The sequence below is a fragment of the Drosophila arizonae genome, chromosome 5, assembly GCF_054131065.1.
Source record: "Drosophila arizonae isolate 15081-1271.41 chromosome 5, UAZ_ARI_1.0, whole genome shotgun sequence".
In the NCBI taxonomy this organism is placed as follows: domain Eukaryota; kingdom Metazoa; phylum Arthropoda; class Insecta; order Diptera; family Drosophilidae; genus Drosophila; species Drosophila arizonae.
In genome coordinates, this window is record NC_142925.1 from 20,722,695 (window position 1) to 20,741,032 (window position 18,338).

General features: G+C 33.3%; 1 protein-coding gene and 1 long non-coding RNA gene across 4 annotated transcripts; one reads left to right on the forward strand and one right to left on the reverse strand.

Annotated features, from left to right (window-relative positions):
* Window positions 1-269: 269 nt before the first annotated feature.
* Prip (aquaporin prip) lies at window positions 270-9,055 on the reverse strand. 2 transcript variants are annotated; one of them, XR_016270596.1, is made up of 5 exons: window positions 8,830-9,055; window positions 2,307-2,533; window positions 2,102-2,245; window positions 705-1,224; window positions 270-631 (listed from the first exon to the last, which is right to left on the reverse strand). XR_016270596.1 is itself a non-coding variant. In XM_089471798.1 (5 exons), exons 2-5 carry the CDS (start codon window positions 2,496-2,498, stop codon window positions 596-598), a joined length of 795 nt encoding a protein of 264 aa, XP_089327924.1. In that variant the 5' UTR covers window positions 2,499-2,533; window positions 8,830-9,054; the 3' UTR covers window positions 270-595. The 2 variants fall into 2 exon arrangements, 1 of the variants encoding a protein (XP_089327924.1); XM_089471798.1 differs by having other exon boundaries at window positions 802-1,224; window positions 8,830-9,054.
* LOC149268756 (uncharacterized) lies at window positions 3,966-8,103 on the forward strand. 2 transcript variants are annotated; one of them, XR_016270598.1, is made up of 4 exons: window positions 3,966-4,143; window positions 4,210-4,400; window positions 7,426-7,838; window positions 7,914-8,103. It is a non-coding gene; the product is annotated as an uncharacterized LOC149268756 (long non-coding RNA). The 2 variants fall into 2 exon arrangements; XR_016270597.1 differs by having other exon boundaries at window positions 7,426-8,103.
* Window positions 9,056-18,338: the final 9,283 nt, after the last annotated feature.

Below are 18,338 nucleotides of genomic sequence, written 5' to 3' on the forward strand. Positions count from 1 at the left end.
TAAATGTCGTAAGTTTTACGATATTGAATGGATGAAACGGGTATTATCTTGCTGTTACAGTCCAATGAACAGAGTCAGATAGACATATATTATATTCTATATAAACTTCAGTTTTTAGCGAGCTTCAACTGATTACTCTACTATTATCTATTAATTAATTATTAATAAATAATTTTTAAGAACTGAATGGGCATTCTAATATGTCTTGATGGTCCCCACTCCTTGTTTCGGTCTCCTTAGGAATAGCCACAGACTGAATCTACGATCCATTTATATTTTCTTGATAATACTCTTTATTACGAACTGAAATCTGTATAGAAGTAGTTTGCTTGAATTTGTGTGGGGTTATGCACAGCTTAAATTAAATATTAGTTTTTAAAATGATGTTGCATAAATAATATAACATAAATACTCGCACATACATATATAAATTAACACGTATACGAAAATATTATTCAAGATTGTAACGAAACGGAATCAAGACGAAAGCAATTCCATCAAATTCCCTTTCAATTCTTGTTGAGCATTTCGACCGGCGACTCGACGGGCTGTACGTGGCCTTCGAACAGGATGTTTATACAGGATATTCATAGGACTAGGCATAGTCGCGTGATCCTTCCAGTTTGCGTAGCTGTAAAGAGGACGCAGGAGTTAAGAAGAAGTCAAGCTGTGTATTATATGAGGCTATCAGGCTACTTATTTACAATCTGAGTGTGAGTGTAGGTGTAAAGGTGTGTGTGTGTGTGTGTGTGTGCTGTTTCAATAGAAACTCTTGTCATGCCAAGCCGCAAAAGCTCTCACCTCACGTTCATCGGCATGCGTGCGATATTTCTCAGCGTTTTCGCTGCTCTTGGGCGTGTCCTTCGCCTCCAGTATCTGAGTATAGATCAGCGCGGCCGCAATGCCGCCCAGTATGGGGCCGGCCCAGTAGATCCAATGGGCGCTCCAATTGCCCGTGGCAAAAGCAGTGCCCACAGTGCGTGCCGGATTCATGCTGGCGCCCGTATAATGAATGGTGCCCAAGTGGCCCAGGGTCACCGCCATGCCAATGGCCAAGGGAGCTGTGTACCGCGAGTCGGGCTTGTTGGCATCGCAGGCCCCAAACACGGTCAGCACCAGAACGAGGCCCAGGAAGAACTCAATGCCCATGCCCTGCAGCTCCGTCAGATTCTGCGCCAGGCTGGTGTGACCCAGACCATTGTGATAGTTGGAGTCGAGCAGGATCTGCAATGGCCAAGAGATTTGATGAGCATGGATGAACGATTTAATAGCACCAAAATTATGATATATATTTTTTAATCATTTGTGCTTATTATTTATTATTTTTCAAATTTTTTTATCTATAATAGTCAATAAAATATTATATGTAGCTGTTAGCTCAGCAAAGTACTCAAAAATATTCAAGCAAATAATAGCTATGCTTTGATACTCCATATGTTAGACTCCAATACGCTCCTTTGTTATTATCGTAATAATTTTTTAAAGTTTTGTATTGCTTTATATGTACATAAGAATAAGTATACAATAATTATAGCAATTTTTAGAAGTCTTAATGTTTCGATAAAAGTCTAAAATGTTTCGATATCGAATATGATACGATATACGTATATAATATCGGTTATAAAATGAGTATTTTCTAATATTTAAATGGATTTATTGTTTATATTGTTTCGTACAGCCATAAAAATTTAATTAGCCAATAAAATTTGTTTTGAACTTTTAATTGGGAAGAGGTAAAATGTTGCTTTGATTTTAAATACTATAAAAATATATATAATTTAAAAAAATTATTTATTTTAATAGGAAACTAAGTATTCTCCACGTTTAGCATTATTGTGTATTTAAATACAAAAAAAAAAAAAAAAAAAAATAGACTTTCGCCCTTTCTATATTTTCCTTAAATATATTTCAATTATATACACTTATAATTATTGAATAAATGAATTTTAAGGTGTTGTAAAAACTAATAGCCTAATAAACCGAATCTATAGATATCATTATATTTAATGCATCATTTGTGTATAAATGTATTAAATGTACGTACCATTTGCTTTATCATATACATATATCAGATATATATTTTTATAAATTTATTACTCACCTTAACAGCAGCCGTGCCTGAAATGGCGCCCAGACACTGGAAGACAATGTAGAAGATGGCGCGCAGCACGCTGATCCGTCCCGCTACCAGCATAGCCACGGTAACGGCTGGATTGACATGGCCACCGCTCAAATGGCCCACGATCTAGGGGAATGATTAGCAATCAGTTATCAATCAGTCAATAGCACAGTCAAGCTTTGCTCACCGTAATGGCCATGAAGACACCCAGGCCAAAGGCCAGCGCCTTGAATGTGCCATCCTCGGGCTGTGTGCACGCTCCGCAGGCAAAGAAGTTCAATATGAGATTGCCAATGAACTCGCCGATGAGCGCCTGCCAGAGACGCAGATCCTTCGACTTGAACTCATTGAGACCCAGCGAATACTCGAACTTGCCCATCTTCTCCAGGTGGCGGTCAGCTAGACAATGACGCACTGCAACAACCAAGACACGAGACACAGTCCAAGAGCTCTATTAATAATGTATGTGCACTCTCTGCTCGCATTTGAGCAATTGTCAAGCATAAGTGGGCGATGACCGCATTTGAATGCAGCTCTTAATACGGGCCACAGACCAGCCGGACTCGATGCGAATATGAATGAGTAATGTCTATGACAGCCATATCCGTTTGATGACATCGTTGTCATGCTACCTAATTGGTTTTCCGACACCTCCACAGTTACATTTGCAGCTATAGACACGGGCAATTAAATTGACTGCCGGAGAAGCGTTTAGATATGCATTCCATTGCACTGAATGGGGAAAATACCCATATAATAGTCATGTATTTTATGTATATCTTCTTCTCAATCCGCTTCTTAATGTCTTTGAATATGTGGCTTTCATTGGTTTGCAGAGCAAATTCTGGAGCTAGAGCTTCAATTGAATTGATAAAACTAATAGAAGAATAGAATTCTGGAGCAATTGGCATAATTAAGTGTTAACAGAATGTTGGCGATTGGGAAGAAAAATACTTCCGTAAGTTTAGTGGATGAGTAATATGCAATTAAATTCCTAATTCATTGTATCCAAGGAGAAATTAAAACCAACTTTTGATACACTTTTAACTTATAAAAGAAAAATTATTAACACTTTATTAAACACTTTATAAATTATTTATTGCTCTACAAAAGTAAACCTATGCAAACACTCCACACACTTTAAGTTTTCTACACTTGTGTTAATCGACTTTTAACACTTCATTTCCGACACCTCCAGCACTCTACAATCTTAAGGTTCACAAGTATTTATACACCGCCAACACTTTCGACACTCTCTCCACAACCTTAACCCCCTCAACGGTTTCGCCACACTGTATACTTTCTATACTTTAAAGTAGAATACTCAACACTACTCTACATACATATGTTTCACTAGCAACACTCCTTATGCCTCTATACTACCACATCTACATATACTAAGCATTCGACTCCTCACTAAGAACTCCCAAACACTTTATGCTAAATTCTACACTTGACATGTGTTACATACTCTACATACGTTTCACTCTCTACACGTCCTACACTCTCTACATTATCCTCTATATATTCTGTATACGTTTCACTCTCTACATTTTTTAAATTCTCAACGTACTCTATGGAATCTACGTACCCTCCACACTTTGTACACACTCTGCGCATTCAATACGCTCTACACACTGCACTTACTTGACGCACTTTACACTTTCTACACAGTGTATAGTACACACTCAAAGTACTCCATATACTCTACTACTCTACACTCTCTACGCACTATATACACTCTACATCCTCTTTACCCACCACTACATTCTACTCTTAACTCTTAAGTCTTTACTCTACTCTACTCCATTTATACACTCTACACATCCCACTCTCCACTCTACTCTACACACACTCTTAGGTACGCTGGCCTTAGACGTCACTTAAATGGCAAATAAACATATGAAAAATTGTTAATTGAGCATTAAGCAACTATTGGCTCAACTGCGTATTGTGGCGATTACATTATCAGCATATAGAATGGAGTGCTATTTGCATAATTGGCAACAAGTCGCGAAATTGGGGTAAATATTAAATGATAAATATTGACTGCAGAGCGGCATATGTATGTATAAGTATTTGAGGCTTAGCCTAATTGAATGCATGATTCGAATCTCTGGCCCCCTCGCCCTCACCCTGCCTGGAGAGTATCATTTTATGCGTTTGCCCTTGAACCTCAACCACACGTGGCTCGGATCTGGGGGATTGGCTACAGCAGCTGGAGCCTCTGTCCGTCTCCCTCTCTCTTTCTCTCTCTCTCCCTTCCCTTGCAGAGTGGAACGTAAGTACTTGAGCCGCAGCCTAATTGATTAGCCATAACTGCTGCCCCTCTTGACCTTCCTCCCTACCCCCATCATCCGCCCTGCCTGCTTATGGTCGGGTCGTCTGTTTGCTTTTCGTATTTGGTGCAAGTGTTGCTCGCAATACGGTCAAGAGCAGTTGCCAGGCCAAAAATGGGTTACAAGCGGTTGGCCATGCCATCGCAAAGCAACATAACAGACACAACAACGACAGCAACAACAACAATCATACTTTACTTTAGATGAAACGCATGATAAATGTGTTCTAAGAGCCAGAGACTTGCCATAAATATCAATCAACGATTACGCAATGCTGAGTTCGAAATGAAAACTTTAGACTTGGAAACAAGATTTTATTTTTGTATTTTTTATGCAAGTTTTCAATATATTTATTTTTGCTTTTTTTTATATTTATTGTATAATTTTAATGCAAGTCTGTATATGTAAAGCTCACAGTTAGAACTCTGAATACCCTGTAAAAATTAATTTATAAGAGAAATAGATAGAGAGAAAGAGGAAGAGACGGACAGGAGCAGTAAACAAATAGAGATAAATTATTAGTAATAATTTCCTAAGTTATGTTAAGTTTATCTAAAGAAATTGTCAAAAGAATTCCTTACAGATAAGCTCAATTTTTGATTACAGGGTATGTGAAGGCAGGGCACTTTCTCGACTGTTGCCAGTGACGTTTGAGTGGGAGCTTGTAATATATCAATATATCAGACACATGACTTCAAGTGCTCTTTTGCTATCGATTCCCATTCGGCATTCGAGTTTAATTGCCGGCCGTTAATAGATAAATGTTCGAGGTGACATCTTGTTTGGGACTTGCCATAAATTCAGATTGTTGAATTGACAAAGATATTGTCAATTACTTGACAACAGTTGGCGCACCTCAAACTCGACGTTCTTTAAGTTGCATCTAAATTTCTTACGATTAATCAAAATAGCTCGAGCAACTGCTGATTACTCGTAAATCGTATGTTAAAACTCTTCTAAATTCTTAATTTTGGAAATTATTATAACTTTGCTATAACATAAATCAATTTAAAAAAATATTATATAAATAATTCATAATTTATTTTTGGCTTACATTAATTCAATACATTTTTTATGTGGACATTTTTTTATTTATTATTTTATTTATTTATGCCATTAATCCTAATCCATAATCCTTCCATACTACTTTACTTCCAAAATCGTCAAAACCATTTCATATTACGCTTTATCTATACTCTGTTCTTATGATGTAAATAGAGTATATTGACTCACATAAAAGCTTAGAATAATTTATACTCACACGCTCTGTAGATAACATGTTGAGATTATAGCACTAATCGAGTCTATTTAAAACTAGAATAATCAAACATATGTATAACTACTGCTACTTGGCTTGCCCATGAGTTTTCTGACTCTCATAGATTCTGTTAGGGTATTACTTGGGTAAGTTATTTGTCATAAAGATTATTCATCTAACAGCACCTTGGACCATAAGAATTTTGTAATTATCTTTATTACTTAAAACGAATTATACATTTAATGAGTATTTCCCACAGAATTTTTCAATTAAATATTATGGGTATTACGATGTGTCTAAGCGACATTCCAATGCTACTATTGTTAATCAGAGTTAATAACCTTTATATTTTTTTTTTTGTTAACACCTGCCTCACAGTATATTTATCAATTCAATCCTCTCAAGTGGCAATGATAGCGTGTTCCAGTTCTACAATAGTTATAATTAATCAAGAGAAGCTTATCTCTTACCGATTAGTTTTAGCAAATAGAAATAGAAAACATGCCAATCCGTTCTTATTTCTATTTGTTACATTTTATTAGCCAAAATCAAGTTCATGTGCAAATATATATTGTATTTAATAATTCTATAATTGCGCTCGTGCGTGATATTTTGTTGATTTGAAAATCGTGTAGTTTGCTCAATGTTTGCTCAACAAATTAACGACCCGCACACAAATTAACTGAATTCTTGCACACAAATGAAACAAAAGACGCCGCCGCTACAAATAATTCCAACTGCGAAACATCTATAATCGGAATACTGCATTCTGACACCTTCCGAATCGTCAAACGAAAAAAAATGAAAAATGAAAAATAAAATAAAATAAAATACACGCATACATTTGAAAGAAATTCCAGAATCGGCACACAAAAGTTCATGAACTGTGTCAGGCAGTCGATCACATTAAATTAACTAACAATATAATAAATTCAATTCAAGAACCAAGTAATTAATTTAATTTGAATTGACACAGCTAATGATCTCATTTGATAATAGCTATTCAATTTATTGGTGGCATTTGCTCAATATTACGATACAAATTTTATGTTAAATGAACAACATATAAAATAAGATATAAATAAGAAACAAATTTAATAAATATTATAAAACTGTCGCCGCCATAGAAATTTCTGATCTAATGTCAATGCAAATTATTATATGACTTTCAAGGTAACTGTTATACGATAGCAAACTTATTTAAAATGCCTGTCCGTAAGATTATATTCAGAGTACACACTGATGTAAATATGATAAATATTGTTGCATGTATACAAAGTGTTATACTGCTAAGCAGCTTAACTTAATGATCTTTTTATAGTTTACATAGTGCTATACTTGAAGCCAGTTCAGTAAATAGTGTAGTATACGGCGTATATACGACGTGCTACAGTGATAATCTTACAGTGATAAATTGTTATATTACAGAAAACAGAGAGAAGAATATATTGTAAATACTCTATGTAAATATTGACTATTAACCCCAGGTGATATGAGTGATATAGCATAAAATATGTTATACTTAAGACCAGTGCTCAAAATATTAAACATTACTACTGACTGAAGACATGTTTCATATGATTATCGTATACATACAATTGTTATCCATGCCCTAAATATTCAATTGTAGACGATGATCACATGCCTGCTATATAATCATTGTATATATATAAAGTGTTATACTCGAATTTTCGAATTATTATTTCCAGATGCTGATAGCATTCTTATATGCTGCATTGAAGTGCTTTGCTGAAGATCAGTGCCAGCCAATGCTCAAGGCTGATGACAAGTCTTGCCATATGCTCATCGCATACACACAAACTGTTCTACTGAAGATAAGCCGCAGCCCCCTGAGCAAAGTCTCTCCATTTGTAGAGGCTGATGACATGCCTTGATATTATCGTCACATGCCACAGTCGCAACTTTGTCACTTAAATAGACATAAAACTCACTTAAGCCTCAAATAGAAATTTGTATGCAGCGCGAGAAAAAAAAGTTTGCATTGCGTTCGAGCTGAGTTGGAGTAACAGATGTAAAATAAATTAAACATAAACCATTAAATCCCAAACTAAGGCCGGCCACGTAACTGAAATAATCTGATTATTCTCTGTATAAACACACGGTATGATTAGTTTCTTTAATTAGCTGCACAATGGAGCTCAACTTTGTAATATGTAAATCTGTTATATTTGTATAGCTAAATTCGCATGATTACACGCATCGCCGCGCTCACAATAAAGGGGTCTGGTTTGTAGACCGACACATATATTTATATATCTAAAGTAATTTCTGTGGCTATAAATTCAGCATTTAGTCTAATTTCATTTTTATTTTGATGTATAAATAAATTTGTTTATAGCAATGCATCATTTTCTAATGAAACTCATATCTTTACATCTTAATTTTTCATGTAAGCATTTTCTCAGAATGCTTTGTTCTCTTCATTTCGTTCTTCTGATTCAATTTACACTAAAGTCGAAGACAATTTAATTTTTTTATGATCTCACGTAGGTTTTGAGTCCAAAATTATGTGTCTTGCTGAGATCATATTTTGGGATTGGCGGTCAAAAGAGCAGCAAGTAAAACGAAAGCATAGTTAAGAAATGAGATCAATAGCAAGGTAATAAAATGGAATACACAGTTCTGAGTGTATAACAGCAGGGCGAATGTGTGCGTGTAGACGCAATTGTCACACTCGAAATCCTACGTTTTATTTATATTTTGTATGTGGGGCAATTTTAGTATATGATAGAAGATTTGTGGAGAGTGGAATAAAAAATATAATAGTATAACAGTAGTCAGCATATGTGGGATGTACTCCTCTTTACTCAGTTACATATAACACTTTTATAACTAGTTAAAAGTACGCAAGGAAGATATTTGAGAAACAAAATAGAAAATATAATTTATAAGTGCAAGATAAATTTAGTATTTTGTTTATATTTGTATTATATTCTATTCTGATTACGATGCATAAAGCATAGCAAATTAATGGCAAGTTTAGCAAACGAAATGAAGACTTGTGCAAAGCGTAGTATGAAATAGTATAACAGAAGGTAAAATGTGCATTTGTTAATTGGCAAATTCGATACGTTTTGTTCCAGCATATTTACCTTGTTTTATATACAATAGTTCTACAACAATCTCAACAGCTTATTGACACCTCGGAAACATGCAATAAATGCCACCTTTTCAATTATGTACACACCGAAATGTTTAAAACTCACAAAAGACTCAACGACAATATTAAACTTATCTAGGCAGGAGTCGATCAGACCTCCTCTAAACGATCCGCGCACTTGGACTTAACAACAAACACTGCGCGCCATAAAAACCGCAAAGTTCGAAGACGGCGAACACAAAAAGCAAAAAGTTAAGCGCACTGCGCTGCACAGTGGGCCCCATCTATTGAAAAATGAATGAATTGAAATCATAGTATTTATGTTTAGATTTATTAAACTCATTTACTGACTAGCCACCATAATTGCTACTACGATTGTTTATAGCTTACATTAGTCATAATCATAAAAGTTCAAGATGAAATCGTAAATTTTTATAGTGAACAATTTTATTTTTGTACTTCTTATCAGCAAAGACTTTTTTACTCAGCTGACTGTAAGTTATTCGCTACTTATTTGAGCTAATAAAGCTTAAGAGAATTAAATATATACATACATTTTTATTTTTTCTCAATTGTATGCCAAAATTTAAGAAATATAAAATATTTATGATAATATATATAATATATAATATTTATGGAAGACGTATATTAACGACTATGTACAATCGTGTGTATATGCTATAACAATATCTGCTTGAGTACGAATTTTTAATACAGTCGGCTGAGTATGTCTATGACAACAATGTTTAGTGTAAATATAACAGTTGTTTATACAAAATTTTAAATTATTCGTGGAATAGAATAAACTTTTCACTTTTAAAAATGAAATGTTGCCCGTATCAAAGCAACACGGAGATTACGGAGATTACAATAAGATTATTATTTGCTCATTAGTCTAGTATCGGAGTCCACCATCTGGCTGAAGGTGAAAGAAAAATTGATCTAAAGTTAAAGAGAATCTGGATTAGCTAAAAAAAAAGTAACCTATCACAAATAAAAACGACCGGAATCAAGAATATAATAGATCAGGAATCAGTCTAGAGTTCTCTGCGAAAACATTTCCATATAATACAGTAAACTTTCAGTATCAAATAGCCCGTATTATATATTTATGTACTAAATAATATTTATCGATTAAATATATATTTATAGACTAAATGCACAACCACCATTTATAAACTATAGCAAATAGCAAGCGGTTTGCCACTTGCACTAAAATTAAACTTTTATTTTATTTTGTGCATATTAATCATTTAACTGAATCATTTAGCTAAATTGTTTGTTAAATTAAAATGCAAATACTGTAAAATTTTTATTGTTAATGCTAATTGGATATTCCACTGTGCTGGCTGCGTTGGCGAATGCTGTAATTAGCAGAGAACAGAGCAAACAATCGGTAAAAAAAAAATAAAAACGTTATATGCTTCGCTTGAATAGAAGAAGAAACGAGAGAGAAAGAGAGAGGAGCAACATTTGAGGGCACAAATCAGCGGAGTGACCGCGTGCGCGCACCTTCGTGTCGGCTAGCGTTGCTCTTGTTGCTGCTGTTGTTGTAATGTAATGTAACATGATCTTGAATCTAACATATGGCGCAGATATACCCAAAAAGGGTATTTGATTATAAACATTTCTGTTAAAAATGTGTAGTACTTCTACTTTTATTAATTGGTTGGCTTTAACTTGTATTAATTATTATTATTATTATATAAAATATAAGATGACGAATGTTTTAAAAATTAAAAGTAATCTCGAAATATATTAAGTAATTTAATTTAGAAAAAGGGTTTGCAAATATAGCTAAAAATTTACTGTGCTCAAATGCAAACATATATGTTCAAACATTTTTTTTTACATAATCAGGAATTAGTTTTACATAATAACTAAAAAAATATAATTTAACAAATAAAAAATAAATAGGAAAACCGCAAAGTAAACGTATTTAACTTTGTTTACATAATTCAAATTTTAATTGGCAATAAATTATATTTTATTTGTATGTAAATGTAATGTATAAAATATATAAGCAATATACAATATTATTTATTTTTGTAAAATACTAATACTAAAGGAATTATTATATTCTTAGAGTCCTCCCTACGATTAAAAAAAAAAAAATATTTTGCTTCTGTAAGGAATGAGTTCAAATAAAATATTTATGAAATATATTAAAATTTAAAAACAAATAGTGGTATTTTTATAAATATGCAACACTAATATATTCTTTCTATAATATACCAATCCAAACAAAATGTCAATTGAAACGCAAAGGTGTAGGCGTGGATGGTTAGAGTTTGTAGAAGAGATAGGCGAACGGGGTAGGTATAGGGGGCAAGGGTAGTCACGCTGTGTGACGACAGCACGACAGTGGGTGCAATTACTGCCAATGCGTTGGTAAATAAACATGTGCAATCAGCGATATATTGTCTTTTATGATCTGTTTAAATATTTAGACATTTATTGGCGCAGAGAACACAGAGAATTGGTACACAAACAGCGAAACGCGGGTCGCGTGATGTTTGTGAAAAATTGCCGCCCCGTTTTCATTGCTGGGCTTATCAGAGGCGAAAGTCAAATAATTATTTGGCGCAATGTTTTGATTTTATTCGTTTTTGTATTTTTTGTATTTTATGTCTTATTTTCTTAATTAATTTAGTGCAAGCCAAAAAACTTTTCCACTGTGGTATGCCATAAACACTGATTTATGGTTAACAGAGCCGCATTCAATTGGCTTTACGATCCCCCATCGAGGCATATGTCTGAGCTCGTGTGTAGGTGGGTGCGTTAACTTGGAAGACTATCAGATTACCAGCTGTCATTCGCATGACGTTCAGCTAATTGTTGCCGTGACAGCCGATTAGAAGATCTCGCTTGTAAATCATTTTCATCGTGTGAGTGAAAAGCTAATTAAATAATGCACTAAGTCTCTATTTTGGGCATTTTCAAATTGCAATTTCTTTTTGTTTGTTTTAATTTGCTTGAATAAGTATTTCCTAGAAACCCGGTCTTAACTCTCTACTTAATTTTTAAAATTTAAAAGTCATTGAAAATATTTCTTGAAATTAATACAAGAAATGGCACGATTTTATAAATGTATTACTTATTATGCTTTAAAAATATTATTATGTATTATTGTTGCTAAAATATAACTTAATAAATAAAATGAAATAAATTAACATTTTATTTATTACTTTATATCTTATCAACACAGTTTGGTTTGACATATTTATTTGTTCTTACTCTTCAAATGGCATATTGCCAATAATTAACTGAACAAATTGATATAAAATTTAAAAATATTATAATTTAAAAATTAAATAAAATATTTATTAATTAATAAAGTATTTATTTTATTCCAAATTGTTTATTTATTATAAGATCTTATTTTTTTTTTTTTTTTTTTATTTATTTTACATTATTATTTTATTGCCCATTGCATTTCTCGTGCCATAAAATGCAGCATACTTTTATGATGTGCCATAAATTATAACAGGTTCGTGTCTTGGCTCTAATTACTTATTTATGCTATTTATTATGTTAGTAAATACAAAAGCGAGCGAAAAATGAATTTGTATACGGATTTTCCGTATTCATTTCTATCATGCTCTCTGGCTTAACACTCCGAAATTAATTGAATCTTTCTGTTTAAAATACGGCACGTACAAATATAGCGATTATACTGTTTTATTGCTCAGCTCAGTTTGTGTAACATGTAGTGAAACAATATGAATCGTAAAATTATGTAAATGAGAATCTCTCGCCGGGTTTCAGTCTCAGCGGCGGCCCAAGCTGACTTTTCATTATTCAAATTTATGAGTTGCTCTCCGAGCTTTTGACAGTTAGCTGACTTGGACAACGCCCAGTTGGGTGCCAGGACACGAGTCCTTGAACTTTGAACAGCCCAGCATGACAGAGCAGTCCATTTGCACGCCTATTACCCTTGAACAGCCAGGCGAATGTGAAATCGGTGAGGTAACATCGCTTGTGGCCTATGCCTGATGGGAATGACAAATGAAAAGCCGGACGTACATAACTCAAGGGGCTTCTCAATCAATTAAGCAAATTAAACATAAAGTGCGCACTAAAAGTTCTAGTTTAATCGTAAAGTGCGGAAGTTTTGCGTAAATCACATGCAGCTCACATTTCTGGCAATCGGCATCAGCAGCAGCAGCAAAGTAGCCGAGGCTCGAAATTGGTAAATCTGTTTCTTATCAGCGATCCCAAAGCACATTGCGAATTGCCTTATTTTTATGACAGCATTCGCATTCGCTTTTACGTTTGCATCCGTATTTCCATCACAATTTCCATTTCCATTTCAGGGCTCATGAGTTTTATTTTTTTTTTTTACTAGAACACGTTCGAGTTATACACACAAGACTGCAAACAAAAAGTTAACTATCGAACTACAAAAACTGTAGCAGACACAAGTAAAAGTGTGGAGTGCTCAGACAGTGACTGACTGGGAGATACTCTGCAATATGAAATATTAGAGTTGGTATTATTCATACTTCACATGATGAGTATGAAAAGTTCTCTTCTAGTCTTCTTTAAAGCTGAGTTAAAGTAATGATATTTATCGATGAGAAGTTATCGAAATATTCTGCATCAGGCGCGTATGGCTTAACGAAATGGATTCTATAGCTAATGGATTCGATATATAATATATAAATTTCAATTCTCCCGCCCTTGCCTGTTACAAACATTCTCAAATAAGCATTATACCCAAAATTCTTAGCCTTAATGAACTCAGTGTACAAGCCCAGCCGAAAAGTAAAAACAAAAGCCAAGCCAAGTTAAGCTAAAAACCCAAACGAAAAAAAAAGCCAAATTGAAATACTGTTCTTGGTATTCGGCTGAGCAAATACGATTATTTTTATACTACAACAATTAAGCAAACACAAATGGCGAATTTCGAACTAGACAAAAGCCAACACACGCACTTGACTGTGTCAATCAATTTTCTGTTTCGGACTCAAGTGTTCTACTCAAACGGCAAGCGGCAAAAGCCGAAGCTGAAAAAAAACCTTAAGATAAATAAAAGCTTAATACGAAGATTGTTAATTGCCTGCAATTTTGGCAGCGCACGCGCCTCTCTGGCAGGAAGTACCCCGAGACGACGCCTCATCAGTCAGAGCCGAGCGATCGGCGCACTCTGTGCTGAGAGTACAACGAATTAATCGTGATGGATGTCAGCTAATTCTGTTCGAGTATATATTAAAAAGCCAAACAACTTTTAAGTAAAGTGTTTCGATTCTCTCAGCATTTCTATCTCTTAAGATTAAAAGCAATTATTATTAATATTTGTATTGTACTTTCTGTAATCATGGAAATTTATTGGATACAATTATACAATTAGGATTTATAGCTTTAATTTTACCTTTTTAAATGAGTTTTGAAAAATATAATTACTAAGACATTCTAAATAAATATTTATTAATTTACAGTAAACTTTTATAAACTATTCGACTTGCTAGAACTTAATACATATATTTTCAATTTTAATTTAGATAAAAATATTGTAATTCATTTTAATAAAAATTTGATTAATAAATATTAAATTTTTTTGAGCCTGAACATATAACAAATAATGCTGAATTTACTTTTATTTTGTTTTCTAAATTATTTTATACAGAAACATTTTATAATATTTTATAGCAACGCCTATAACAGTTCGCATAACAATTTTATGTTTCAATACATTAAATACTAAGAGTATTTAAAAGTCGATCAATATCGACCATAAAAAGAAATACAATGAGCTGTAATAAATCGACTATGAAATCCGAAAAATAATTACAAATAGAAAGTTTTAATGAAATAATCAGTTTTACTAGAGTCTTTCATTGCCTTCGTCTTCTTTAACAACCATTGAAAACAAAAAACACTTGTAAAGACACTAGTTCAAGCTAGTCTAGTATACAGATATATAAATACTTGTGTAAGCAGCTGATGCATTGTTGAAACATTAGCAAACGCCCACATAGAAACATTTGGGTGATTTTTTGAAGAATTTCCCACGCTATGCGTGCGTCGAGCTGCAAAAAAAATCATTTTGTCAATAGCCCAAGATTTCGAGCAGCAACAATAACAGCACTTAATGCCTCAAGTATAACAGTTAGTCATAGTCATGCCAAGATCGTCGTCGTGGAAGACGAATTCGAAGAGACAGCAAAAACAACAAAATGTTGGCCTTATTGAAACACGCGAATGAATACAACTAACAAATTCAGCCAAAATATAAATAACAATGAGTGTATGAAAATATTAGATACAAATTGCAGATCTTAAACATAATTAAAGCGACACGGGAGACGGTGACAGTGACAGCGAACAGCGACAGCGAGAGAGTCTATATATGTATATATGCAGGCTGGACTCGAACTCGAACTCGAACACTCGAGAGTCAAATTCAAATTCGGATTCGCACTGACTCAGAAAGATTGATGGATGTAGCTAAATCTGGGCACTGAAGTGTCAAAGCGGGCGACATTGACCTTTATTTACTCCGTCTGTGTATGTGTGTGTGTGTGTGCGTGCACATACAGATCAAACTAATGATCCGCTCATAGCTCAGAGCTCAATAGCAATTGCACGTGGCACACTCCCAACTACACCTGAGCGAACCACAAAGTATACCAATTTTTATTTTGGCCATTTCATGGCTCCATTTTTAACTGAATCATTTGCGTTTATTGCTGCCAGTTGCCAGTTTTGCACACGAAATTCATTTCGCCGATTAGCCATGCCAATAACTGTAAATCATTCGGGCCAATAACAAAAACACCAACGAAAGACCAAGAAACCACTCGCCGATCGACGCACATCGCTCAGTTTTTGATATTGTTTTGTGTACGAAATTTCATTCAAGTCCAAATATATATATGAAGTGGATGGGGAGGAGTTTGGCTAGAGTTAATGAGCTACTATTATTATACTGGGTTTTGTATTAAAGGGCTTGAAATGAAAAAGGAAATTTTATCGCCCAAAAGAAAGGAATTGGAATATATGTGATATATGTATGTCCAAAGTTATTCGATAGATATTTGATAATAGAGAGATATATATCGCAGTATATTTAGAAGACTATATTTACATGCCAATTAAAAATGATAAACAAATAAAAAAATAGTTGTAAAGATAAGTAACCTTTAGATAAGGAAAACACAAAATATAATAATATTATATTTATCATTAATAACAAATGATAGATGTGAACAAATATCAATTCTTATTGTTTCAATTGCCCTCTTGGATGCACTCAGGCAGATGTCCAATGTATATGATCAACTTATAGAATATCTCAGAACAGATTTTATTAATTATCAATTATTAATTCAGAATGCTATTAAGTTCATATGCTTAGTCTGAATCTTGGTTACAAAATTGGACAGACAGCTAAGCTGTCTAAGTAGCTAATAATAATACAAATAATAAATATAGTATATATATACATACATATATACTAATTATAATATTATTTTGTATCCAACACTCATTACTTCCTGAGATTAATTTGCATATTAATTCTTTTTTAATTTGATATCAACTTGCTAACAAATTGTTTTCTACTTCTTATTTGTATGCCTCGAAATTCCCATTATTATCAAGTACTCGCTTTTTGTTCATGCTCGTTGATCAAAGCAAATTCGACAATTAAACAAAAAATAATATGTTTTTCCGCCGTTTTAATGGGCTCGCAGCGAGAAAGATGAAGTAGAATCGGCTTTAAGTTCACAATAGTAAAAAAGTGTAATTAAATTTCTTGGAAATGGAAATACCTAATTTGTATTTATATGACAGAGACTGGCTAAAAAGCAATCTAGGCTGATGACATCAACAAATTTGTTTTGCACAGTCTTAGGTGCGTGCTTATACAAATTATTTCAAGTAGAGTCAACAAAGGGAAAGAAACAGATTGGCTCTAGTACATTTGAGATTTATGAATGATATGCTAAATTTCCCATTATTTTTCAATTTGCAATTCGATACGTTATTTCCTATGCATGCAATTTGCATAGGTCTTTAATTGGCTCATATCGAATCAAATCGTAGCAAACACAATGGTGGAACAACTATGGCGTTCGGTATAACAGTTGCGATCTTAAGTATCGTAAATTTCGAGTTCGAATTTCGAGTGGCTCTTGCTTGCGGGCTATTTTTATGGCCGTCTGGCTTTGAGCACATATAATTCAATTTATCAGGCAGCAAATGGCCAAATGGTTTTCCTGAGCTGCGAAAATCCGTCTGAACGGGCATTATATATCGAAAAAAGTGCGCGCTACTATATCTTCTGGCTATATTTGTTTTTGTCGTCTGTTTCTGTTTGTTTGCTCGTGGTTTGTTTTGTCAATAAATTGCAACTGTTGCTTGAGCCCGAAATAAATATGACAAGGTTTCGCAGTGGGCGTATCTATAAGCTGGGCGAGCCTATTAGCAATGACAGAAAAAAAATCTAATGTGCAATGATAATCAATAATAAAACGGAGCACAGGCATGGGAAATTGTTTAAACAGAAGAAACAAGTGAAGAGTGATAGACATCGTCCCCCTATTACCCATTAGCGTAGCAAAAACTTATTAATGTGCAAATAAGTATTAAAGGTAATGTCGCCATTCAACGACAACGCATCGGAGGTCGTAGATAGGCTGGATTACCGCTAATCAGCTGAAAAATTAAGTTTTTCATTTTGATAACGCATTGAAAGTTGACCTAATCAGTTTTTGTTCACTTCTCGAGTGGAACGTGTCTTCAATGTGACTTTTGAAATGTTAACAACAATGAAGTGACAGAGCGCAAGGTTTTCACAGTGTGATGTGATATAGCATACCCTAGGTATATTAAAATTGTTTTAAATGAATGTTTTATCGGTATTAAATCTAATAAAAAGAGTGCTATTTTATAAACAATTGTTGAAATAATGGTAAAAGAAGAACTGCTTAGAATTACAAGAATTAATTTTTGAATTCTGGTAAACATTTTAAAATGTGAGAGTTAGTACGTGCCAAAAGAAAAATGTAAAAATATTTAGAAAATTCGCCAAAACATTATTGGGAGCTGAAAATTTCAATATTCAATTATATAGAGATCTCAAAAAATATTAATATAAATGTAACGAGCGAGAAATTTAAAATAGTTTAAATACAAACATATAATAATAAAATTGTATTATTAAATTATAATTTTTTTATTAAATATATTAAATACAGAAAGGTGGAAAATTTTGAATTCATCAAATATGTGTATTTTTGTCTAAAATTATATAGTTATTATAGAAATATTATTTATAAATAATAATTATGAATACTGCTGTATAGTATTTTAGTATCTATTAAGTTTAGTTCAGGAACTTACAGTCTAACATTAATATCTAAAAAAAAAAAGGATTCAATAAATAAATAAATAGAAATATAATATAATACAAGGAAATAATTGAGGGCATCAAATATAGTATAGTAATATAGCAGTATTTTAGTTATAAGAACATTTAGATGATAAAGTTTTTAA

Excerpts from the sequence above, each read along its gene's own strand:
- Prip (XM_089471798.1), bottom strand. The coding sequence starts at position 2,498 with ATGGGCAAGTTCGAGTATTCGCTGGGTCTCAATGAGTTCAAGTCGAAG. Across the intron at positions 2,246-2,306 it reads GTGTCTTCATGGCCATTACG|ATCGTGGGCCATTTGAGCGG; the intron begins GTGAGCAAAGCT and ends TCATTCCCCTAG. Across the intron at positions 632-801 it reads CGCATGCCGATGAACGTGAG|CTACGCAAACTGGAAGGATC; the intron begins GTGAGAGCTTTT and ends TCCTCTTTACAG.